The sequence below is a fragment of the Heteronotia binoei genome, chromosome 3 (genome assembly GCF_032191835.1).
Source record: "Heteronotia binoei isolate CCM8104 ecotype False Entrance Well chromosome 3, APGP_CSIRO_Hbin_v1, whole genome shotgun sequence".
NCBI classification, from domain to species: Eukaryota; Metazoa; Chordata; class Lepidosauria; order Squamata; family Gekkonidae; genus Heteronotia; species Heteronotia binoei.
The window spans coordinates 22654793-22680679 of NC_083225.1; the positions used below are offsets into that span (position 1 = coordinate 22654793).

Here is a 25887-nt window from a genome sequence, read left to right on the forward strand (position 1 = left end):
GGCAGGTTTGCATTAACAACCTGCAGGTTTAAATTAACAACTCAGATTTCCTCCTCAGTGGGCTATTTAGATCCCTTGATGTGACTGATGCAGGAGAAAAGTCTGATCCTTTCATTAAGCTTCTCTTAGCCCCGCCTGCATCAAATAAACCAGCCAAGTCTTGATCAGAATATTCCCAAGTCTGCTGTTGGGATTCTTTCCAGAGAAACAGTGGGGAAAGGACCAGATTGGAAATGAAATAATTGTCTGTTATTACTCAGCTGAGAACATGGAGTCTGAAATGTGAGATGCCGAGTCTTGCCGCCTGCAGTCTGGGCTGCCGGTGCCCGAGCCGAGCAAAGAGACAGGGCAGGGCTGGGCCATGAGGCTGCGACAAAAACCTCAGCCAGAGGGGCAATTAAAATGGTTGGATCCTGACTTTGAAATGGGAAACCTGCTAGAACAGAATCAAATGCAAAGAGAGCTTCTGAGAAGGGAGCTGATTTGCTTGCTGCTCCCAGCAACAAAACTCCCAGTAGCCAAGCAGTTGAAAACCAAGAGAATCCCTCACAGTCCTAGAATGAAACTTTTAAAACATGAGAGATATTAACAGTCTGTAAGATCAGCCAAAAAGGATAGCTGTTGTTCTTGCTCTACATATGACTCTTCCAGTTAAACAATTTTCCATTTATTTCCATAGTATAATAGTCCTTGGCCTGTATTTTCTTGCCAGGGCCTGCGAGTGGGAGTTGACGAACTAGGTGATCGCCTAGGGCGCCGGCTCCTAGCACACCCCCTCCCCACTTGTGCCATCCCTGAGCCTCTGCCACTCTTTGGACCCGATCCCTGAGAGCCAAAAGAGCTGCGCTTCCCTCTCCCGGTGTCCTCTGAGGGCGGCAGGGGAGAGAAAGGCCACGTGTAAGAACATAAGAGAAGCCATGCTGGATGAGGCCAATGGCCTATAAGAACATAAGAGAAGCCATGTTGGATCATGTCAATGTCCTATAAAAACATCAAAGACACCATGCTGGATCAGGACAATGGCCCATCCAGTCCAACACTCTGTCACACAGTGGCCAAAAAAAGTTACACACACACACACACACACAGAGCCGAAAGAGTGACGTTGAGTGCCCAGTGCGGTGACGTCACTGATGCCATCATGCCGCGCGCTTTGCATGTGCGAAATTTTTTACTTGGGGAGGGGGCGCGCGTTGGGAGTTCTGCCACTCGCAGGGCCTGTTTCTCATTGAAAAATGAAACTAAATACAGCATCGCAGCAACTAACTTTGGAGAGCCTGTTTTTCGGTCTACAGGGTTAATTTCCTGGGTCAAGTGGGATTTTTTATTGTAACCCTTGACATTTCCAAGGGTTGTCCAACGCGTTCTGACAACCCTCAACATTCCCAACGCATTCGGCGATTCATGTCAATGATACGAATTGCGTCAAAGAATTGTTTATTTTGATTTGGTATTTTGTAAAACTTCATTTCCCAGATCCTTCGTATTTCTTGTTGCTTGAAAACTAGGTTGATTTTTGCACTCTAAACCCTTGGGGGAAAGCACAGTAGTTTATTACCGAAGTATAGGGTTGTATTCCACTCGTGCTTTGTTTTTGGCAGAGATCTCACCTTGTCGAAGGGAAGAGACTCAGATTAGCGCAATGCTGAGCCAGCATTTTAAGCCTCCTGCCTCTGCTCTTTTGAGTTCTGGGAGGGGGGGGGAGGGCTCATTATCTCCCCAGTCATTCCAGTTTATTCAGTTGGAAGGACTGACAAAATGAGGGGTTTGGGATGGCCCTTTAACTCCCTGGTCAGTTGCCAGTGTCTCATTTGCAGCCGGAAGCTAGCCTGGGATGCCAGCAGCCTCCAGGTGGGGCCTGGGGATCGCCTAGAATCACAGCTCAGCTGCAGACTGCAGAGATCAGTTCTCCCCCTGGAGAAGAAGAAGATGAAGATATTGGGTTTATATCCCGCCCTCCACTCCGAAGAGTCTCAGAGCGGCTCACAATCTCCTTTCCCTTCCTCCCCCACAACAGACACCCTGTGAGGTGGGTGGGGCTGGAGAGGGCTCTCACAGCAGCTGCCCTTTCAAGGACAACCTCTGCCAGAGCTATGGCTGACCCAAGGCCATTCCAGCAGGTGCAAGTGGAGGAGTGGGGAATCAAACCTAGTTCTCCCAGATAAGAGTCCGTGCACGTAACCACTACACCAAACTGGCTCTCCTGGAGGAAACACCTGCTCTGGAGGCCCCCACCAAGAGGTCCCTGCCCTCCCCAGCCTCCATTCCCCCCCCCACCCCCCCATGGCCAGGAGGGCCCTATGAGTCCTAGAGGGAGCCCAGAGTTTCCTGCAGTGGTTAAGCAGCACGGGGAAGGGCTGGGCCACCCAGCTCCAGCTTGGCATGACGGACTTTGACTTGTGCGTGCTTTTTGATGCCCCAGATAAAGCACTAACGTCTTTTCCTTCCCCGGAACGTTACTTTGGAATGTTATCATCCCTCCTTTAGGATCCAGTCATATCTGTTCTGTGGTGACATCTTATAAATAGGGCGTGATGAATTAACCCTCTTCGCCACATTTTTTGCCTCCTCAGATAACCATCGAGCGAGACAGCGGCTTGGATGTCAGTTCTCCAAAGCACGGGAAAGTAGATGTGGACAATGCTCCTCACGTTGGTGGAAACACCTGGGCTGGTGGGACAGGTAAAGGATCATGATGTCCACCGATGGCATCTCTCAGGGGCTACCTCCAGGTTGTTTGGCGGTGGGGGGGAGGGTGGCAGCCGTGTTGGTCTCCAGCAGGACTACAAGAGTCGAGAGGGATGGGGAGGGATGGTGGCTCAGTGGTAGAGCATCTGCTTGGGAAGCAGAAGGTCCCAGGTTCAATCCCTGGCATCTCCAACTAAAAAGGGTCCAGGCAAATAGGTGTGAAAAAGCTCAGCTTGAGACCCTGGAGAGCCGCTGCCAGTCTGAGAAGACAATACTGACTTTGATGGACCCAGGGTCTGATTCAGTAGAAGGCAGCTTCATATGTTCATATATAAGACCAACGAGAGGGACCTTTGACTCTCAGAAGCTCCTGCCCTGGAAACTTCCTTGGTCTCGAAGGGGCTCCAGGGCTCTGCGGGATCATTGGGAGAGACAGACCCAGGGCTGGCAGGGAGTGCCGTGTTCTGTTGAGGTCGTGGCGTGTTGTCTCCCTCTCTGTTTGCACTGCTTATTCTCTTGGGCCAGGAATGCCAACAGCACTGGGGGCTGGCTGATTCTAGTCATGGATCAGAGTGACTTGAACAGCAGCTCTCCCCACCACCCATTAGCCCAGCGCTTAACATTTGTAAAGAATTTAGTTTCTTCAAAGTAAACAAGACTGTTTCTGAACCCATATGTGTATATTTATATTAGGAAATTCCTGCCTTCTTAGATGCATTAGCAGTTGCTACTTTCTGAGTAGCCCAAGTGGCACTTCCAAGTGCTGAAAAGGCAGCCAGGCCCCCTACAAATTGCATCCAGCTGTCCGTATTTGGGTGCAAACCAGTCTAGGGTTTCAAGTCCATTTACTGGCATAGTAAATGAGCTTCAGGTTTAGGACAGGCAAAATGAGATCCTGCTTGACACAGAGAGTGGTTCGAATGTGGAATTCGCTGCCATCCTCTGGATGTGCTGATGGCCACAGGAATAAACAGATTGAAAAAGAGATTAGATAGACTGATGAAGTCCAGCAATGGCTGCTAGCCAGGGTGACTGAGGAAACTTCCACATTCGGAGGCACTAATCCTCTCACTCTGAGAGCCAGGAGGAGACATCAGAGGAAGGCCTCGGCCCCTCTGCCCTGTTATGGGCCCTCCAGAGGAGCTGGTTGGCTACTGTGTGAGACACGATGCTGGACTAGATGGACCTTCACTGGTCTGACCCAGCAGGGCTCTTCTGATGTTCTTCTCAAGGGAAGGCCTCGGCCCCTCTGCCCTGTTATGGGCCCTCCAGAGGAGCTGGTTGGCCACTGTGTGAGACACGATGCTGGACTAGATGGACCTTCACTGGTCTGACCCAGCAGGGCTCTTCTGATGTTCTTCTCAAGGGAAGGCCTCAGCCTCTCTGCCCTGTTGTGGGCCCTCCAGTGGAGCTGGTTGGCCACTGAGTGAGACAGGAGGCTGAACTAGAGAGACCTTCATTGGTCCGATCCAGCAGAGCTCTTCTGATGGTTTTATATTCCTATGAGCTTGTGGATGCGTCTGCAAGACAGCTGGGAGAGCCTTTTGCCATCACACCATGAAGCATAACTGGTGGGAGTGGAGACTTTGTAGTCTACAACTGTAGGATCATAGAGTTGGAAGGGACCTCCGGGGTCATCTAGTCCAACCCCCTACACAATGCAGGAAACTCACAAATACTTCTCCCACAACATCCTCAGTGACCCCTGCAGGCTCCATGCCCAGAACAGGGCAAAAATCCCTTCAGGATCCCTGGCCAAACTGGCAAGGAGAAAAATGGCTTCCTGACCCCACAGAGGTGAGCAGCATTTCCCTGGGCATGTAAGAAAGGGCCATGAGAACTCAGCACTGATGCAGCCCTTCCTGCCCTCCTTCTCATGATCTGCCTCAGTTCACAGAATCAGCCTTGCTGTCAGTTGGCCACCTAGTCTCTTTTAGAAACCTCCAAGGAAGGAGAGCCCACCACCTCCCAGGGAGGAAGCCTGTTCCACTGAGGAACTGCTCTAACTATCAGGAAATTAGGGTTTGTAGAATCTTTCGGGCTCAAGTGCCGTGTTCTACTGGAGAAAGTTTTTCTTCCAGACGTTTTGTTCTCAGCTGCGGAGAGCATCCTCAGTGGCATTGCAGCCGGAGCAGGCGTTCTGACCTTCTTGGCTGCTGTGCATTGAGTGAGGCTAGGGCTGCTGGAGAGCTGCTATTTCTAGGCTGGAGGGGGTGTGGTGAGAGGGCAATTCATTTGTGAATGTACCCATTGTTTGGTGGGGCTTCCTGGAAGGGTGGTGATAAGGACTGCAACGCCACTGAGGATGTTCTCCGCAGCTGAGAACGAAACGTCTGGAAGAAAAACTTTTTCCAGTAGAACACGGCACTTGAGCCCGAAAGATTCTACAAACCCTAATGATGATACCAGCCGTGAAAACCTGAAATCTTTGATATCAGGAAATTCTTTGTAATGTTTAGCTGAAAACCCTTTTGATTTGATTTCAACCCACTTAACCTTGCCAGACCCAGAGGCAAGGGACAGACAAGTAAAGTTCAAGCTCTTTATTCCAGCATCATAGGCAGGTACAGGCGTTGTTGGAACTGGCTCTCCTGCCAGTTCCCCGCTCTTATAACCCCTTGCCCTGACAGTTACCATTCAAGCCAAGCGCGCCAAGCTGCAGCGGGGGTTTTGCGCGGGTTCCCTCCTATTCTATCATCACCCCAGTTGCCTGTTATCTACCCCCTCGGCCACATCTCCACCAGCTTCTCTGACTTTGGTTGCATAGTAACGTGCGAGTTCCCAGACATGCCACCCTCCCTCCAGATAAGCAGTGGGGATGCTTCAAAGCAATCAGCCAGCATAGCAAGCACAGCATTCGCATTGTATAACTGTTAGCCATTTAGATACATGTGGCAAGAGGAACAAAGATGGAGTGACTCTTGACAAACCTCTTGACCTGCCTGGGTGTCTTTGTGGAATTAGATGCCTCCTTTGTGATAGAAAGGGCCACCAAGTCCCAGTTGACTCTGCTGACGGTGTCGAGCTTTCATGTCGAGAAACGTTCAGAAGTGGCTTGCTCTTGGGTTCCTCTGTGTAGCAACCGTGGGCTTCCTTGGGCGTCCCCCATCCAAGGAGTAACCGGGGCCAACTCTGCTTAGCTTCCAAGCTCTGATGAGATCGGGCTGGCCTGGGCCAGATGTTCCCCTATTGATTACATTTACAGATCGGTTGACTATCCAAAAAATAGTCCAGACGTCTCGGAGAGATGTGGTTTCAAGAGTGCAAGTCCAGCTAAAGGACTCTGAACGTTAGAATCAGTCAGAACAGATGAGGATACAGTTGAGCCCCTCCCATCAGAAAAAGGACCATCCATTCATCTTCTTCTTCAAATAGAAATCTTAACTGCAGTGTGCCGCAAATAAGGAGCAGTGCACTATGGGAACGTTGTTACTAGAGCAAAGGAGGTTGGCCTAGGGTGACAGGTCTGTCAGCGCCTCAGAAGTAGAGGCAAGAAAAGTGAAAGGGTTTTGGGATCAACCAGCAGTTATATGGATTAGGCTGGCTTTGGGGTACCTTTGAGATCTGCAAGGATATTTGTGTGCACCACCTGCTGATTTGGAGAGCCAGTTTGGTGTAGTGGTGAAGCGTGCGGACTCTTATCTGGGAGGACCGGATTTGATTCCCCACTCCTCCCCTTGCACCTGCTGGAATGGCCTTGGGTCAGCCATAGCTCTGGCAGGAGTTGTCCTTGAAAGGGCAGCTGCTGTGAGAGCCCTCTCCAGCCCCACCCACCTCACAGGGTGTCTGTTGTGGGGGAGGAAAGTAAAGGAGATTGTGAGCCGCTCTGAGACTCTTCGGAGTGGAGGGCGGGATATAAATCCAATATCTTCTTCTTCTTATGCCCAGTCATCCATTCCCAAACGCACAGTCTCTGTTTCAAAATAAAAGCTTTTTCCCCCTTCCTGATTGCCTTCCAGGTGGGAGAGACACTGCTGGCCTGGGGGGCAAAGGGGGGCCGTACCGGCTGGATGCTGGCCACAAGGTGTACCAGGTGTCTCAGGCGGAGAAAGACGCTGTGCCTGAAGAAGTGAAGAGAGCCGCCAGAGAGATGGGCGAAAAGGCTTTTAAACAGAGGTCAGCAGTTGCCCGGTCAATATTTCTGTTCCTGGAACTGACACATTTTTTAGAATGAAATTCCACGCCCAACTTCTGTCCTTTTAAAATACTAAATTCCAGGTTGGCTTCATTAAACCTTGAAAGGCAGAGCAGCCGATTTCCAGAAGAACAGGAAGAGGTTTGTGAGGCTGAAGTCCTGTGAGAGGGACCACTCTGTCAGATAGCCATCTGACCTCTGTATGGAAGGGAGAGCCCACCACCTCCCAAAGAACTCTAATCTCAGTTCTAGTCGGTGGATCCTCCTGGGGCTGCTGCGTTCTGCCAGGCGTAGTTTGTCAGTCTGGTATAACCCAGCATGTGGGTGGAATCCTGGAAGCCCAGCTCAGGGCCCCTTCTTTGTCCCGTTTCAGGCTCAAGGAGATCAAGATGAGTGAATATGACGCAGCAACGTACGAGAGGTTCTCTGGGGCCGTTCGACGGCAAGTTCAGTTGCTCCGCGTCATCTTGGACAGCCTGCAGGTAAAGCTTCGGGGCTTCTGGGGCCACGCGGGGCTTTTCCACTTTCCCTGGCAGAGGCAGCCCTCCCCATCCGCCAGCGGACTCCCTTCTGGGCTCGCGGGGAAGCGAGGAGGACTCTGAAAATAACTCCATAACCGGTGCACTGCATATCATCCCAAAAAATGCACAGCTGTATTTTATATGCAAAAATGCAGGCGGAATCAAACTGGCTGTAAAAACGGATCCAGTAAATGACCGAGAAGACTGTGAGATTGCACTCAGGAGCTAAATCCCAGCTTACAGTCTTGGCTTTGATTTCAGCGAGGATTTGGATTTCAGTTGGACTCCCAACGATGAATCTGTTCTTTGCCCACACTGCGGCCAGTGAGTGGTGACTCTGTGTGCTGGAACTTCACCAGGCCCCCCCCGATGTCTCTTCCAGCTTTGCTGAGGACAACGGAGAGTTGTCTGTGGCAGGTGCCGCTGCAGGGCTGTTCTCTTTGGACGTGATGCGGTTTCAGGGATCCTGCTTCAAGTTCTGGTTTCTTGCACGGAAATAGGACTTGAAACAGCAGAGCTTATTCAGGGCTGAGAAGAGGGTGAGCCTCCTTCAAGGGCTGGGCTGTGGGGGCGGGGGAGGAGTCCGCCTGTGGGGGGTGGTGCAGGGAGGAATCTGGACCGGGGGCTAGCGGCGTGCCCAGTCAAGAGCCTCGGAGTGTACAGAAGCGGCCTTTGTCAGGAGCAGCTGTTGTCTTTCTGGTGTTAATAAAAAGCAAGGATTTCATAGTTTATATTTAAAATTGCGTGTTTTGCAAAGATCTGAATGCTGGAAAAGAATTATTTGTATAACTTGTATAACGCCAGTTCCCCCTTAATGCTCAGAAGAGCATTCCCTTTGCAAGGCCAAGCGCTCGTTCCGGGTTCTGCATGAGGAGCCGCGTTCCTGCAAGCGCTGAGAGGGGGGCATCTTCCCGAGTGAGGGGGTGTTCCTTTTATTTTGAAGGCCAAAGGGAAGGAAAGGCAGTGGCTGAGGCACCAGGCAGTCGGAGAACTGGACGACACCAAAATCATTGATAGCCTGACCGGTGAAAAAGCCATCTACAAGCGTCGGGGAGAACTTGACCCACAAGTAAGTCGCCTGTGTGGGATCTTTGCACCAGTTCTTCTCCTGCTCTTTGCAGTTTGCGTGGCATTTTTCCACTTTAGCAAATTGGGGGCCGTCGTGATCCTTGCTGGGGATTGAACCTGGGGCCTTCTGCACTTGCCACGGCCCCTCCCCTAAAGAAAAAGGTGTTCCAGGTCAAGGGCGGCTCAGATGCCCCACCCACATGATCTCACTGTCGTCAGATGGTGATTCAGTTGTATTTTTTGGTGGATTTGCTCCAAGAAAAGTCTTTAAGTCTATCTTGCTGTATCTGTATTTTGCCCAGTGCTTGACATATTTGTTTCATTTTAAACATTTCTGTCGCTCGGAGTGGCTGACAAACATGAGTTAAAGCGGCAGTCACAAGTCACAAAATAAAATAATGTTACTTAACTGTCACGCCCGCCCCAACTTTGCACTATACAAGCAAAACTGACCACTTCGAGACACCGCAGCCGTGTCCGGGGAGAAGGAAGGCTGCGGCCTGGACTGGGGGGGGTGTGTGTGTGACTTGGTACCTCCTCTTGCTCATGATCTCCTTCCCCCCCCCCCCCCGAAGCTGGGGAGCCCTCTGCAGAAGCCCAAGCGCCTCCGCGTGGTGGTGGACGTCTCGGGCAGCATGTATCGCTTCAACGGAGTGGACGGGCGGCTGGAACGCTCCATGGAAGCGGCCTGCATGGTGATGGAAGCCTTTGAGAATTATGAGCACAAGTTCAAGGTGAGTGTTTTCCCCCCCTGGCCCAGGATTTCACAGCTATGGCTTCATGTGGGCGTTGGAAGAAAGCGGAAGGAAGCCTGGGGAGGGGAAACTGCCCTCAAGCCACATTCCGCCCTGCCCCGCGAGCGGGCTCGGGACGGATGACAACATAATCAGACAATAAAAACCATAGGATTAAGACGAATAAACGCAGTGCATTAAAATAGTTAACCTCTTCCTGACAGAGCAGGAGACAGAGGGATTCACAACAGTGCAGTTGTTGAATGATAAGGATAATGATGATAATGATATTGGATTTATATCCCACCCTCCACTCCGAAGAGTCTCAGAGCGGCTCACAATCTCCTTTACCTTCCTCCCCCACAACAGACACCCTGTGAGGTGGGTGGGGCTGGAGAGGGCTCTCACAGCAGCTGCCCTTTCAAGGACAACCTCTGCCAGAGCTATGGCTGACCCAAGGCCATGCTAGCAGGTGCAAGGGGAGGAGTGAGGAATCAAACCCGGTTGTCCCAGATAAGAGTCCGCACACTTCACCACTACACCAAACTGGCTCTCCTATGGAGGCGGCTGGCCCTTGCCTGCCTCTGCAGGGCGACCGGGGGCTTCCGTGGGGGTCTCCCATCCAAATACCCCCCCAGGACTGACCCTGCTGAGCTGCCCAGATAACTTCCCATCAGCAGCTGAAGTCCCTGCGCTTGAGGAGGCTGCATTCGACCGTCTTTCGATCGTTGCTGAATCCACTCGTGTTCTACGGCTCTAAAGCCATATGTGTGGGTTCGCAAGGTGCCTTCCATCATAAACATAACATACTATCAAATGCATAAAACTACTGAAGAAACCATAAATCCAGATTAAAATCAAAATGTTCACCAGCCAATTCTAAAATCACTGTATATGTTACTAAGAGGAGGTTTAAAAATATCTAAAATATATATGTAGAAAAAGAGTGGAAAATAAAAGGACATTGGACAATTTTGGAGAATGATTAAGTTTTAAAAAGAAGAAGGATATAAATTTTTGTTTTAATAGTTAAGGGTACCTTTAAATATTTGCTTTTTAAGGTAAATAACACTGGCGGGGGTCAAGTAACGGGAGGGAGGGGTGGGTAGAAAGTAATATATGGGGTAGATAAAAGAAGTTTTTAAAGATGTAAGATATAGATTTATTACCATATGTTACCAATAAAATTGTTTTAATAACGAAAATATCTAAAATATATATATTTAAATTATAGTGGTGTGGAAGAGTCTGGATTTTGGGGCAGAACGATCACAGAATGGTCCCTCAGACCACTTTGCAGAATAGGTTGGCTCTCTCTTTCCTGCATCTCCATCTTCTCCTGTCTGAAAACCTGCTCCCTTCACTGTAGGGGAGTCCTGTGTGTCCCCCACCTCCCCCTGGGCCTCTCTCTGTCTGCCATCTTCCTTCCTACTTTGTGCTTCAGGAACTGTATTCTAGTCTCCAGAAGGACACCCGTCTCTTTGTCTTTAAGGCACCACAGAAGACGGTGTGAGAACAATTATGGAATCGCCTCTCTTTGCTCCATAAACATGCTAATTCTCCTTGCAAAAAACATTTTCATGGTTCAAATCACAGATCTCTTTGCAATGGATGCCTAAAACGCAAGCCAACACAACCTGCCTCTCAAGCCTCAAGCTGGCATTTTGTAGTGCATGAGATAAAAACGGTGGGGTGAAAAAACTGGGTTGCCACAACTAAAAGCCCTTGTGCAGGAGAGGGGTTTGCTGGGACATTTCTCAGGGGGGGGGGCACTCTAACGATCCTCTCTGCTTGCGGGTGTTGCCCTCTTCCATGGGAGCCCTCTGCTCTTTGAAGTCATGCACTGAGCTGAGGGTGTGAGTGGACTCCACTGGGAAACAGCCAGAAGCCTGGATTCTGCTCCCATCAACCCCGGTCTGATTCCTGATCCAAAATCTGCATCTAAAATGTGATGGCTCCAGTTTTCCTGTGAGACACAAGTGATTCCCAGCAGTGCAAAGTATTCCTCTGCTATTGGTGTTTGTCCAAATGGGAAGAAAGGAAGGCAGCGAGGGGGTGCTTGAGGGGCGAATGAGGGGCCTTTCTCCTCACTTCCTTTCCTCCCCCTCCCAGTAGAGACACTTGGGACAAAAGAGGTGCTTTGGCTTCCCTTAAAAGATCTCACCTCCAATGAGATACCCAGTGTTTCTAAATGCCAGTGTGTTTTTCTTTTAAAGCCAGTTCTGTTGTTCGGATTATTTGTATGCCTCTTTGGATGGGGAGTTTGGGGCACCCAAGTGAAGGGGCTCAGGATCCATCTTCTTGCCATTCTGTTGTGCTCTCCCTCCTGCTCTGTCTCTTTCTCTTATATGACAGCTAATCGAAGCTCGTTGTGTAAATCTTTTCCTTTGCAGTATGACATTGCTGGCCATTCTGGAGATGGTTTCAACATTGCTTTGGTCAGCAGTGACAAAGTCCCGAAGAATAACAAAGAAAGATTAGAAGTTTTGAAGGTAAATGATCCAGGCTACAAGTGAGAATATGTTTTGGTGGTGGCTTATATTCATCACAGTGGATCCTACTAGAGAAGAAGTGCAGGGGTGTGTGGAAATGCAGTCTGGCTTATATAAAAAACCAATTTGCAGCCTGAGCCATTTTGTTTCCTCCTGTGTGGCCCTTTTGATTTCCCTCCCGCTGCAGGTCTTGGACGAGCACCTCAGAGCTCGGGAGATGCTGAGGGCTCCGTGTGGCTGAGGCTAGGAGAAGCCTCGTCAGCCCGTCCTGCAGCTTCTCCTGTCGTGTTGTTGATGGGTCATAGGACAGTTTGTTTTTAAAGCTGAGGTTACAACAGTTGTTCGGCACTCATGCTGGAATGCTCTGTAAAAGCAAATTGTCCATAGCAGCTCTCCCTCTCACTCTTGGTCACGGAACCTGTTCTCTGAATTATGATTGTCTTTCGTTACAGTCCATCTTGTCCCATTCTCCTGTCTCACGCAGAGGTCAATAGGTGCCCCTCCTCCTTCTCTTCCCCTCCAGGGGAGCTACAACTGGGAAGACCCTGTCTCTTCTCAGAACCAGAAACAATGGGTTGAAATTAAATCAACATTAGTTTCCGGCTCAACATTAGGAAGAACTTCCTGACCATTAGAGTGATTCCTCAGTGGAACAGGCTTCCTTGGGAGGTGGTGGGCTCTCCTTCCTTTAAACAGAGGCTAGATGGCCATCTGACGGCGATGAAGATCCTGTGAATTTAGGGGGAGGTATCTGTGAGTTTAGAGCGGTTCCTCAGTGGAACAGGCTTCCTCCTCGGGAGGGGGTGGGCTCTCCTTCCTTGGAGGTTTCTAAACAGAGGCCTGATGTCCATCTGACAGCAATGAAGATCCTGTGAATTTAGGGGGAGGTGTTTGTGAGTTTCCTGCATTGTTCAGGGGTTGCACTAGATGACCTTGGAGGTCCCTTCCTACGATTCTAACAGGCTTCCTCCTTGGGAGGTGGTGGGCTCCCCTTCCTTGGAGGTTTTGAAGCAGAGGCTAGATGGCCATCTGACAGCGATGAAGATCCTGTGAATTTAGGGGGAGGTGTTTGTGAGTTTCCTGCATTGTGCAGGGGTTGGACTAGATGACCCTGGAGGTCCCTTCCAACTCTAGGATTCTATGATTCTTCTGATGTCACAATGGCTGCTCTGATCACTTCATAAGGAGCAACTGGTGGTCCCCTTCTGTTTCCTTGTACATGGTGCTTGATGTTGAATTATAGGAAGTCCAGGCTGCCCACAGGTGGGACTTTTAAGACCATCTTGACAAAGAGCCATGTCCAGTGCTGCAGTCAGCAGTGTTCTTAATTGGAAGCAGCCCCACCCCCCTAGTGAAAGCAGAGGGGCATACCTTTGAGTTCATGTGGTCCGGGGATCTGGGGGAATGTGTACTTGGAGCCCTTCATTCCCCCAAAGCCAACATAATTAGACCGCTTATCCGGTGAAGGGATAACAGTGATTGGCCAGTAGATTTCAAACATATTAGCATGTTTCTGGAGGGCCACGATAGAAATGTCGTTTTTTAATCGCAATCCAGCCAAAGTTAAATACTTTAATTTTGTGTTGACTGCAAAGGCGAGATTAACACCGTCCCATTGACATGACTGGAGCTTAACCAAGTTTTGTGTTTGGCTAGACCATCTGTAGGGCTCAATGGCAGGTGTTTTCCAAAGAGCCTTTAGCAGTAGCGTTCCAAATGATGCTTGTGGCAGAACGGGCCCCCTCTGGCCTGCAGGCCCCTTGCTCTGCTTGGGGTCCCCATAGCGGCTTCCCCTTCTTTCTAGGGAAGCCACCAGTATCGTCTGATCGACAGAGGGGTTCCCCTCTGAGAGGACCAGGACGCCCAGCTCCCGTTCCTGGCCTCAGTGGCTCCCCCTAGCCCGCGGGGACAGAAGAATGTCACCTTGAGGGCCTCTGGGGGGAGAGCCAGTTGCCGACCACCTGCCTTCCCTCCTCCTGAGTCCCTTTCAAAGCAGCGTGTCTGAAACAGTGTGTGTGGGGCGGGGGGGGGGGGGTCTGTGCAGTAGGGAGAACCACTTTCAGAATCAAACGTTTAAAATACTTATTACAAATAAAATCTTGGCAAGTACCCTTTTGGCGCTATGCCAGCGTGAAGGAAAGAACAACAAAAGAAATAAACGTAGGTCCTCTGTCCCTTTGTCTAAAACACGCCCTAACTAGATGTTACAGTTAGGACAGGCTTTCTGTTGGAGGGGTTCCAGTTCTCTAAAGATCTTCCATGACTTTCAAAGCCTGCCCCAGAACAGAGCCCAACGCCCTCCTCAGCCAAGCAACCCAAGGGAAAGGGGCGGGGGGGGGCTGCCTGTCCAGCAAAAAGCCCTCTAAGCCCCCCCCCCCCATGTTCCCTGAACTGGCCTGTCCCTTTGTCTCTAGCAAGACCCCTTCGCATTCCTTAAGAGAGGCATCTGGGAGGCAGTGGGGCAGTTCCTCTTTCCCAGCCTGGAGGAGGAGGAGATTATTGGATTTATACCCTCCTCCTCACTCAGAGTCTCAGGGCGGCTTCCAATCTCCTTTCCTTCCCCTCCCCACAACAGACACCCTGGGAGGCAGGTGGAACTGAGAGAGCTCTGACACGAACTGCTCTTGAGAGGAACAGCTCTGAGAGAACTGCAGCTGACCCAAAGTCACCCCAGCTGCCATATGTGGAGCAGTGAGGAATCAAACCGGGTTCTCTCAGATAAGAGTCTGTCCACTTAACCACTACACCAAACTGGCTCTCTGTAGGGGGGGGGGAAACCCTTTTAAAATGCCAACTTTCTGCTTGCCAACCTCCCTCCAGGAGAAAATGCATTTCTCCAAGATGTTTTCCAGAGTTCTGAATTTTATTTCGATACCAGGTCAGCTCTGGAGAGTCAGCAGCAGTAGTAGTGGAGAACGAAAAGCTGAACAATGAGGAGGGCAGCTGCAGTGCGACAAGTTCAAGACCATGAAGTTTGATGTCTCAGTTCCTTTGCTTAATTCCAGGCTCTTCAGCTCCGAGGAGACTCCCCAGTGGGCCATACAGGGTCAGCAGGGCTGCAGCTGCTCCAGCTTCTTGGGTGGGCTCTGGGGCTTCATCCCTGGCAGCCCCCCCACCCCCCCTGTCAGTACCAGGCCCAGGAGTCTTGCCAGGCGGCCAGCTGGAGAAACTTCATGAAACTGGGATGGACAGACTAGGCAGGCCACTGTAGTGGAACTCCCATGGTGGGCGAGGAGTTGAGAATTGTGGCGCCATCTTCTGTGGAGAAGGTCTTCCAGTGTATGTTAGAGATTTGTCGCATGTCTTTTGCCCACAGACTTATGAGAACACAATGGCAGACTGGCTTCCCCTTGGGGGTCTCTCATCTCTCTTGCTCGAGAAACAAAAGACATAATCTTGGCTTTAGTTCACCTTTTCTGTTCTTAACGAATTCTTAAATTGGAAATTAACCATGTAATTCCATTTCTAAGTCGAACGTGGCTGGGAGGATTTCTAGAGGGATTCGCGTGCTGGCACATCGTTCAAATGTGGAACTTGCTGCCAGAGGATTAGTGAAGGCCTCGGGTATCGATGGTTCTAAAAGGGCGTTCATCAGATTTACAGAGGATAGGGTCTATCAGTGGCCACCAGCCATGGTGACTAAATGGGATTTCCACATTCAAAAGCAGTAAATCTCTGAATCCCACAGCCGGGAGGCAGCATCAGGCCTCAGCCTCTCTGCCGTGTTGCTGGCCCTCCAGAGGAACTGGCTGCCTGCTGTGTGAGACAGGAGGCCGGACTAGATGGACCCTCACTGGTCTGACCCAGCAGGGCTCTTCTGATGCTCTTCTCAGGGGAAGGCCTCGGCCTATCTGCCCTGTTGTTGGCCCTCCAGAGGAACTGGTTGGCTGCTGTGTGAGACAGGAGGCCGGACTAGGTGGATCCTCCCTGGCCTGATCCAGCAGGGCTCTCTTGATGTTCTTATGAAGGCCTCGGCTTCTTTGCCCTGTTGGCTTTGCAGAGGAACTGGTTGGCCACTGTGTGAGACGGGATGCTGGACTCGATGAACCTCTGGTCTGATCCAGCAAGGTCCTTCTTACGTTCTTATAACTGTTGAGTCCAGTGTTGGAAAACATTTGCTGTCTTGTATGTGTGTCGATGTATTGTTGTTTATGGGACTGACTTGTTAGCTGTTGTGGGGAATGGTGGGTCTGAGCATGTGGGGTGCGAATGAAGCCGCAGCAAATGATTCCTGTTGTCAATGTAGTGCCTCCTGCCTGTGCTTGTTTCCTTGTGTCCTGCGTCTCCCCAGATCATGCACGCCCACGCTCAGTTCTGCATGAGTGGTGACCACACACTGGAAGGCACAGAGCATGCCATCCGGGAGATTGCCAAGGAAGAGGCAGACGAGTACTTTGTCATCGTCTTAAGTGATGCCAACCTGGAGCGGTATGGCATCCCACCAGCCAGGTTTGCCGAGGCCTTGACCATCAACCCCCAAGTGAATGCCTTCACCATCTTCATTGGGTCCCTGGGCGACCAGGCCGGCAGGTGAGTCAGTCATCCGGTGGAGCAGGGAAAAGGATGTGTGGGGGCTTCCCTCAGTCTCGTTTTCATTGCTTATGTGTCCCTATTGCTTCCTTGTTTTTCCTCTCCCACGTGCATTTTATTTTGCTCTCTTCGGTGGCTGATTCAATATTACATTGCTGTGTGTCTGGCGTGTTTGTAGGACTCGATGCCGGGTGTTTGATATGCTGGACATATGCAGGGAAATGATACGCTGGACATAACAATGATGCAATATCAAATTGGCCGCTAGAGGGAGCAAAACAAGTGCAAAAAACAGCAGTGACACAAAAGCTACAAAACGGAATTTGAAAGAAGAAGATATTGGATTTATATCCCGCCCTCCACTCCGAAGAGTCTCAGAGCGGCTCACAATCTCCTTTCCCTTCCTCCCCCACAACAGACACCCTGTGAGGTGGGTGGGGCTGAGAGGGCTCTCAAGCGGCTGCCCTTTCAAGGACAACCTCTGCCAGAGCTATGGCTGACCCAAGGCCATGCTAGCAGGTGCAAGTGGAGGAGTGGGGAATCAAACCCGGTTCTCCCAGATAAGAGTTCGCACACTTAACCACTACACCAAACTGGCTCTCCAGGCCTGGGGTCTGCTGTGTATGTGTACTCACACTTATTGCATCATGTTTTGCATCTCACTGGGTTCTGCCTGATGGAACAGGCTTGTAATATGCTGCGCGGAAGTCTGCTCACCAAAGCAAGTCTCCCGGCAAGGCAGAGTCATGCACAGGTGACCCATTCACCTGAGTTCTTTATAAGCTGGGGGGAACCTCTGCTCCTGATGGGCCTCAATGTGACCTGAGCCTGTTTCTCTTGTACGGCCACCCCTCCCTCCCTGCAAGGGACTCCCATCTCCTGTGTGGAGGGGGGTGCAGATGGAGTCGCCTTGCATCGACAGGCTCCAAAGTTCCCTGTTACGTGAGACGTCCTCCTCCTCCTCGAGAGCCAGTTTGGTGCAGCGGCTAAGTGTGCGGACTCTTATCTGGGAGAACCAGGTTTGATTCCCCACTCCTCCACTTGCTCCTGCTGGAATGGCTATGGGTCAGCCATAGCTCTGGCAGAGGTTGTCCTTGAAAGGGCAGCTGCTGGGAGAGCCCTCTCCAGCCCCACCCACCTCGCAGGGTGTCTGTTGTTGGGGAGGAAGGGAAAGGAGCTTGTGAGCTGCTCTGAGACTCTGTCCTTGAAAGGGCAGCTGCTGCGAGAGCCCTCTCAGCCCCACCCACCTCACAGGGTGTCTGTTGTGGGGGAGGAAGGTAAAGGAGATTGTAGGCTGCTCTGAGACTCTGTCCTTGAAAGGACAGCTGCTGTGAGAACCCTCTCCAGCCCCATCCACCTCACAGGGTGTCTGTTGTGGGGGAGGGAGATAAAGGAGATTGTGAGCCGCTCTTAGACTCTTCGGAGTGGAGGGCGGGATATAAATCCAGTATCTTCTCCTCCTCCTCTTCTAAGGGCCCTTGCTGGCGCTGGGGCAGAAAGGGCTGCCCAAACACAGCTGACTTAAGACAGCCTGTAGCATTTTCAAGGCAAAAGATGATCAATCAAAATTAACTGTTGTATTGATCTTATTATTTATTGTTTTGTTTAATTGCTTGTTGTATTAAAGTTTTAAATTGTATATGTATGAATTGTCACTCCCCCTGAGCTGGTTTCCTGGTTTCAGGAAAAGTGGGTTATAAATCAAACATAATGAATGAAACTGAGAGAGGGGGTTTGCCCTCACCTCCCTCTGCATGAGACCCCCGGACTTCCTAGGTCAGATTCTCTCTTTTCTCTTCCTGGTCTTTAGACTGCAGAGGACGCTGCCAGCTGGCCGGGCTTTTATCGCCATGGATACCAAGGAAATACCACAGATTCTGCAACAGATCTTCACTTCTACCATGCTCTCCAGCACCTAGAAATAATTCAGTGTGGAATGGAGCTCCGGATAATCCAGAAGATGATCTAACAATAGGACTATGACTATTATTATGTTCTATATAGAAATAAATATTGAATGAACTCGTCCCCAGACATCTGTAACTCTTTGCCACAGAGAACGGTCTTTAAAAAAACTGCAGTCAACGATTATGAACTTAAAAGCTTTCTATTGAGGGTTTCTTATATGTCATACAAGAACTGCCCATTGAAGAGAGGCTAACAAAGGATATTTCTCACTATTTTCAGAGAGAACTTTGGGGCCAGAAGATCCCTCATGTTTCCAAATGCACAGGGCTTGATCTGAAGTAACAAACAGAACCCAAAGGCAAGGGGCTCATTTCTGAATATTCCGCTGCTGCTCTTCTTGGGCATGTTTATTCTTTATTTTGAAATGCCCGCGAAAGAAAGGACCCCATGGGGTGGTTTTTCAAACTTAGAACATCTCAGCTTAAAGGTCTTTGCTCACCTCATTATTTGAGTCAGACTCACCTGACAGCCTTATGTTCCTTATGAAGAATTTGAAATTCCAGGTGCTACACAGAAATCAAGGTGGCTCTTTTCAAATAAAAATGCCTGCCTGCCTTCCTTCCCTCCTCCCTTCCCTTCCCTTCCTTCCCTCCTCCCTTCCCTTCCTTCCTTCCTCCCTCCCTCCCTTCCTTCCTCCCTCCCTCCTGTCCAGGTTTGATTCCTCACTCCTCCACATGCCCCTGCTGGTGTGACCTTGTGCTAGTCACAAGTTCTCTCAGAGCTGTTCTCTCAAGAGCTCTCTCAGCCCCACCTGCCTCCCAGGGTGTCTGTGGGAAGGGAAGGGGATTGGAAGCTGCTCAGAGACTCCAAGTGAAGGGTGGGGTATAAATCCAGTCTCTTTTCTTATTCTTCTTTCGGGGGGGGGGGGGGTGGATTGGAGTGCAGGCTGCTATTGAGCTCTAAAGAAGATGGTGTTGCTGGCAGGAGTCCAGCTTTCCCTGCTGATCAGTCATCTTGGTATGTCTGTTCCTCACCAGTGGCCCCACTAGCCAGCAGAGGGGCAGAGGGTGGGGCTGCCAGCCTCCAGCCAGAGGTGGGAGACCACCCACAATTGCAGCTGACCTCCAGAAAGAGATCAGTTCCCCTGCTGCTTTGGTGGGGAAACCTTTTCGGCATTACTTACCAAGAGAAATGCTTTTTGTTCTATTGCAATAGTCTAAAATCTGCTGTAATCTAAATAGTTTTACAATAAAAAATATTTTGAGGAGAAAAAAACCATGTTGGCATTACTAGGAATACAGCCTGTTGTGGGGGGAAATGCAACCGGCTCTAGAAAGAGGCCTCGGGCAAGTGCCCCCCCCCCTTGCTGCCCAAAATCATCCAGTCAGCTTCCGCGGCCGGAACCTGGTTCTGGCAGATCCTGCCCTGGAGCACTAACCCCTGCGCCCCACTGGCTGTCATGGGGGGGGGGCTGCCGGTGAAGAGGGGCAAACAGCCCGGCCAAGGGCAGCCAACCTCCAAGTGGAGCAAGGCCAAAAGCTAAAAAAGGCTACTGTGTGACCCAAAATTACTATGGATAAAAATGCTCTTGTAATCACTTAGAACAGTCATACAATAGAAATAGACACAAGCCCGTTCCAATTATACTCAAGCTTTCCAATTTATTGAATAATTCAGTTGAAAGTCATAACGGCGTAGTCCATTCTCACACATTCCCAGTAGATGATCCCTTCTCAGATTCACAGAGGAGCTCCAGAGGGATCTGCTGAGGCTGGGCGAGTGGCTGTCAACATGGCCAAGTGCAAAGTAAAGCACATTGGAGCAAAAAACCCCCCTGACTATAAATACACGTTGATGGGGGGTCCAAACTGTTAAGGAATGACCAAAAGAGAGACAGTGGGCGTTTTCGCACTGACCTTAATCGGCAGCGACGCCCCTCTTCAGCGCGCAGGATCTGCCCGGATTTCGCACCAATTGCCGCGGAGCACCCGGAAGAGGCGGAAAGTCCCGCGGCTTTTGCGGCGCAAATGGAAACTGGTTTTTGGCGGTTTCCATTTGCGCCGCAAAAGCCGCGGGACTTTCCGCCTCTTCCGGGTGCTCCGCGGCAATTGGTGCGAAATCCGGGCAGATCCTGCACGCTGAAGAGGGGCGTCGCTGCCGATTAAGGTCAGTGCGAAAACGCCCAGTGTGTGACTGCAGTAAAAAAGGCCAATGCTATGCCGGGGATGATTGGGTGACTGAAAACAAATCAGCCAGTATCACAATGCCTCTGTATAAATCGATGGTGCAGCCTCATTTGGAATACCTTTGCTAGCTTTTCTCCAGAGAAAGCCTTGTCACTCTGCTGTGACCTGCCTGTCAACCTTGATACAGTCTGTGAACTAGAGACTCCTTGGCCATCTTTGGATTCCGTATTCAACAACTTCGGGCCAATGCAGACAGGATTCTGAGTGCTCTGGAGCCACCCACTTGCCTCTTAATCCCGTGTCCTTCGTGGCTGGTGTGACCCAGTGGTGAGGTACACTGTTCTCTCTGATGCACATTGTCAGTCTGTCCCTTAGCTCAGTGGGTTTACAAGAGACTGCTCCTGGAGAAACTTATCACTGGATCCTTCTGACACACCCAACTACCACCCGGGTTTGAACCTTTCGATGACAGAGCGGCCACTGAGCAGCTCCAGAGCGTCCTGGAGGACACCCTGGCTTTAGACCCCTTCCAGCCTGGCTCCCACCCTGGTCATGGGACAGAGACTCTTCTGGTTGTCCTCATGGGTAGGGTAAAGCAGGGGTGCTTCAAGGTTATCCATCGCTCAGCACGAAGCACCAAAAGCAAGACTCCAAAAAGAATGGAGGAAGCTGGTGACATGTCTCAAGCTTGGAAACCGCTTTAAGGTAGAGACCAGTGCATCGCGCAGGGAGCTGTCATTGCTGCAAAGGATCCCACAAGTTTCTCCTTCATTTTCTTCTTGCGAGGTCTGGGGTGGGGGAGGTCCTGCGGGGGTTGCCTTTTCCCTTGCTTTCCTGCTGTGTTCCCTGTGAGTTCATTGCCCTCTGCTGTGAGCCACTTGCAGGGAGCACAGAAATGTCATGCCACAAATGAACAAGCTTCCTCGTGGTCTCTCCTGGGCGGGGCCGCAGAAGAGGGGTGTGTCTGGGCCGGGGGCGGAGTCAGGGAGGCAGCGGGTGTGCGAGGGGTGGAGACTTCGTGGGGCACGAATGAGGGCGAGGGGACGGAGAGTGACAGGGAGGCCAGCGAATGGGGGAGCGTGGGGAGGGGTGGGGCATAGGGGGTGCGAGGAAGGAGATGAACAGAGCGGGAGAGGAACTTTCCCCTGTGGAATTGCCCTCTTTTGGCGGGAGAGGCCTGCTTTTGTCTGGATGAAACAGAGATTGATTGACAGGGAGCTTCAGGACCTCAGAAGTCTGGCTTCTGGGCCTTGCTCTGGCATGCAAGGGGGGATTCCTCCTGGTGGTTCCCTACAGAGTATTTTTCTTGTTTGATTGACCCCCCCCCTTATTTGAAGGGCATTTATGTTGGCCCGTTTTAATGGGCTTCCTTCTGCTGTGTTATAGGGGAGGTTTGAAAAAAATGCCATTCCTTGATACGCTGTGTCCCTGCGGGCTGGATAGGCTTCCCAACCCCCCCGCCCTGCTGGGGGACCCCTGGATTAGCAGCCTAATCCCCCGCTCTCTAAAAATCTGATAGCGGGGGTGGGGGTGTGTGGAACGGCGCAGTATCTCTTTCCCTGCCTGGCTTCAGGCTTCTCCCTTCCTCCGAGTCACAAAGACCCGCCCACCGCCGGCCTGCTATTCGCTCCAGTCTGGCCTCCCTTTGCGAGATGCATGCTGGGACTTGTAGTCCTTGCATCCTCTCCGGCTGGCGTCTCCTCGGGGAGTCTGGACCATGTGCGTTTCTACCTCCGAAGGCTTCAGTCGCTGATTGAAAGGCTTCCTCTTGGGATGGTGTGTCTGTGTTACTTTGAAGAAGTTGGCAGCATCCTCTTCAGAGTCGCCAGAAATGGGGGGCGGGGGGGGGGACACGTCTGCTGAGCATTATTCTCTATGTGGAGATTGATTCTCGTAGGGTATAATGGGGAATTGATCTGGAGGTTTCGGGGGCTCTGTGGGAGCTGTTTTTTGATGTAGAGGCACCAAATTTTCAGTATAGTATCTAGTGACTCTCCCCAAAGTATCTCCCAAGTTTCAAAACGATTGGACCAGGAGGTCCCATTCTATGAGCCCCAAAAGAAGGTGCCCCTATCCTTCATTATTTCCTATGGAAGGAAGACATTTAAAAAGGTGTGCGGATCCTTTAAATGTGATGGCCAGAACTCCCTTAGAGTTCAATTATGCTTGTCACACCCTTATTCCTGGCTCCACCCCCAAAGTCTCCTGGCTCCACCCCTAAAGTCCCCAGATATTTCTTGAATTGGACTTGGCAACTCTAGGGCTGGAGGAAACTGAAGGAACAGACCATGAACTTTTATCCTGTAGATTCTACTGTGATTCACGTGCATCCTATCTGGATCCTATATTGCAATCCCAAGAGGGTGAATCTGATGAAAATAAGATCGTAAACTTACTAGCCTCAAATAAGGCTGAAACTGTTGAAGTGGTGGCAGACTCCCTTTACTGTGCTTATAAGAGGAGAAGTCTGTTTAGAATGTTTAATTAACCACCTCCCCTGTTATGTATTGTTGCTGTTATGCCAATAAAGGTTCTGTGACTGTGAGTTTTGGACATCCTCACTCCATGGGGCAGCTACATGAGGTGATGCACCCCCTGCCCCCCAGGCCACCCCCCGCACCCCCCCCAGCCTTCCTCCACCCCCTCCAGAGGGGGCCTCACAAGAGCATCTCCCTCCCCCTATAAGAGGGCAGGCAGCAGGCTGTGTGTTCTGGTACCCTCACTGCACCCTCCTGAGGCACTGGGTGGGATGTTGAACTGTTGGCACCTCCATCTCAGAAAAGAGCCCCACAGATGGATTCTCCCTCTGGGAAATCTCAGGCATGTTCTGAAATAAGCCTCCAAATTGAAGAAAGACGGATGAAACTTCTTGATATCTAGAACAGATGTCTTTGGAAGGGCTCTTTTGGTTCCATGAACTAAATGCTGGAATATTGTCACTCCTTGGAAAGACTGTTTTTGAACTGTCTTCTGTGAATGTCTTTTTGCTACATGCTCTTGTCTATTTGAAGTTCTACATGCAAGCTTTGTCAGAACACCACTGACTTCTACATTACACTGTAATGTTAAGTTCGACACTGGGTGGGAGTTGGCCACATCACTTGGATCTAAAGATGGCTTTTTCAAGAGATGATGGCAACAGCAGCATTTTACTTCTGGAGTTTAATTCAAGGGTAATGATGGGGAGTCAGTTTCTGAAACTTTCTGATTCCACCCCCCTCACACACATACACACACACCGCTGTGCCTGAATGGAAGCTGGAGGGCTGCCTGGTAAAGACCTGGTATCTGTGGTAGCTCTTCCAGCTGCGGTTTGGACCTTGGATGATCACATTGAAGTTACAGACATGACTCCAGTTTTTGAAACCAGATTAAAGAATACCTTGAAGTTCCAAACTTCCCAGTCAAGCTAAGCCCTCTTCCCCATGTGGCTTGCAGGCCAGCAAGATCATGTATTTGGAGGGAACGCCTGGCTCACATGGGAAGTGGTGCATGTGGCAGAGGAGAAAAAAGAGAGGTCAAACGTTCAGAAAATCCCACTACGGGCATGAGTGGAGTCCGGAAGCATGTCGGATTTTAAGCGGTTGTCCAAACGTCAGCATCTGAGAATGGTGGTTAGCTCATTCGAGTCCCGCGTTGAGACGACTGGGGCGCGGACTAATTTGATACTGCTTTAAATCCAGAACAAAATTCTTCTGACGGTTCCTGAGCGGAATTTCTCTGTTTGAACGCTCCATCGTTGGCGACTCGTCGGAAGTGCACCACCGCTTCCCTCCCAAGGCCCCCTGCAAGTGATATCACTGCGCCAGTGAATGAGCGAGCGAATGTTGGCTCGATAAATCGTTTACCCGCCCCTATGTCCAGAAACAAAACTCACTTTTGAAAGTAGATGTGAACTGATTTGAATTCCTGGGGTTTTTTCTGCATGTGTAGTGCTCGTGCTGGAAAAGTAGTGCCAACAGACTAGCAAAACTGTTAGTGATTTGACCCATTTAAAAGTGACGCGCATCCCCGCCCTCGAGAATGAGGTCATGATGGGTGTGCGAGGTCTCTCGTGGAGAAGGGAGGAGATGCTGGATCTGCTCGATAGTGCAGATAGCGGGCATCACTGCGCCTGCGCTAATGCAGATTGATGTCTCATGAAACGAGGTCCGGTAGAGCACTCTGATCGACCAGCGACGGGACGCACATGGGATAGAACGGGAGCCTGGCTGTTGTCTGATTGGGAAATTGGTTGTGCGGATTATAATAGGGGCGCGTTGCAGATGGATTTAATGGTGAGTGTGACCGCACCCCAGGGCTGAGGAGCACAGCCAGGCCTGCCCAGGACTTTGTGGTCAGCTGAAAGGGCCAATACCAGGCAGTCCACGTTTCCTCCCACCATCTCTTCCTTACAAGAGGGATTAAGGAAAAGGGATTTCTGCATCTACTCATGAGGACACCTCTCTTTTTTAGGATGCGAGCTAAATTTGGACACATTCATCATTCTTCTTTGCCCGCAACACTGGCCGATCATGGTTTTCTGGCCTCTCCCAGTTTAGCAACCCTGGCAAGCACTGAAATGCAGCTTTGCAGAGCCATCTGCCCATACATAGCCCGACTCGGGCCCAGACAATAAGAAGCTGTTTCCCCAATTTAGATGCTGGGAAGAATAAATAAGGGTCTCTTTGTAGCTAGAGAACAACGCTGTATACAGATCTTTATTTCTGTCCTTAGCTGAAAGCAGTGGAAAAAGAAACGTCTTCCAGTGTTAATTCCTCACAAATAGTCTTTCCAAAATGTTCCCCAGTGGGAATGAATGTGATTACAAATGTATATTTGTCTGGAGGTGGGACGGCAGTTTTAAATAGGGAACAATTTATTCTCAGCCTCTATTCCTATGTAGGTGGGAAAACACAGAAATCCCAGTTCTCCAGTGATACAATCCCAGGACTGTATTTTATTCTTCTTCTTTAGTATTAAACTTCTAAGGACAGGCCAGTATGTTCAGAAAGGTCACACAACACCTCTTTCTTGCAGAATGCAGGTTGCATAATTGAATTCTAGTCTATATCAAACACTGGCTGTATACAGAATGTAGCTTGTAGAGGGTGACCATGCTGGGTCAAACTAAGGGGCCGTCCAGAGCAGGGGTGCCCAACATAGTGCCCATGGCCACCATCCTGCCTGCCAGGACCTCTCCCGGTGCCCCCTAAATATTTAAAATGGGTGAGGCTTTTGTCCAGCTGATCTGATTGGCTGCTGGATATTTGATTGGCTGTGTGGCTGAAGGGAAGCTGTGGCGGCCGCTGTGTGGCTGGTTCTGCCTCCTGTGGCAGGTTGTGGCTGCACCCACCACACTGTGCCAGGATTCCAAGGGTGCCCACAGGCTCTAGACGGGCATCCTGCTTTCCTCAGTGGCCAACGAGATCACACAGCGAAGCCCACATCTGACAAGGCTGCCCAGCAGCCCACAATGCGAGGCCTTCTCCCACCAACCCTGCAAGTCCAGCTGAGCTCCCATAGATATGCCCATTTATCTATCTAAGGGACAAACTACACATTTGGGTTTTTAAACAGTTGAGTCTCGCTTTCCTTCTTTGACAGTTTGGTGTAAGAGCCAGTTAGGTGTAGTGGTTAAGAGAG

General features: G+C 50.6%; 1 protein-coding gene across 1 annotated transcript in view; it reads left to right on the forward strand.

Annotated features, from left to right (window-relative positions):
• Positions 1–18200, forward strand: part of VWA8 (von Willebrand factor A domain containing 8) — a 106606-nt gene extending 88406 nt beyond the window's left edge. Inside the window, exons 37-44 of the mRNA XM_060233579.1 lie at positions 2574–2682; positions 6648–6804; positions 7197–7305; positions 8288–8413; positions 8988–9146; positions 11540–11638; positions 15930–16168; positions 17979–18200. Coding sequence (XP_060089562.1) covers positions 2574–2682; positions 6648–6804; positions 7197–7305; positions 8288–8413; positions 8988–9146; positions 11540–11638; positions 15930–16168; positions 17979–18087 — 1107 coding nt within the window. The 3' untranslated portion in view covers positions 18088–18200. The remainder of the gene's footprint in view (positions 1–2573; positions 2683–6647; positions 6805–7196; positions 7306–8287; positions 8414–8987; positions 9147–11539; positions 11639–15929; positions 16169–17978) is intronic.
• Positions 18201–25887: the final 7687 nt, after the last annotated feature.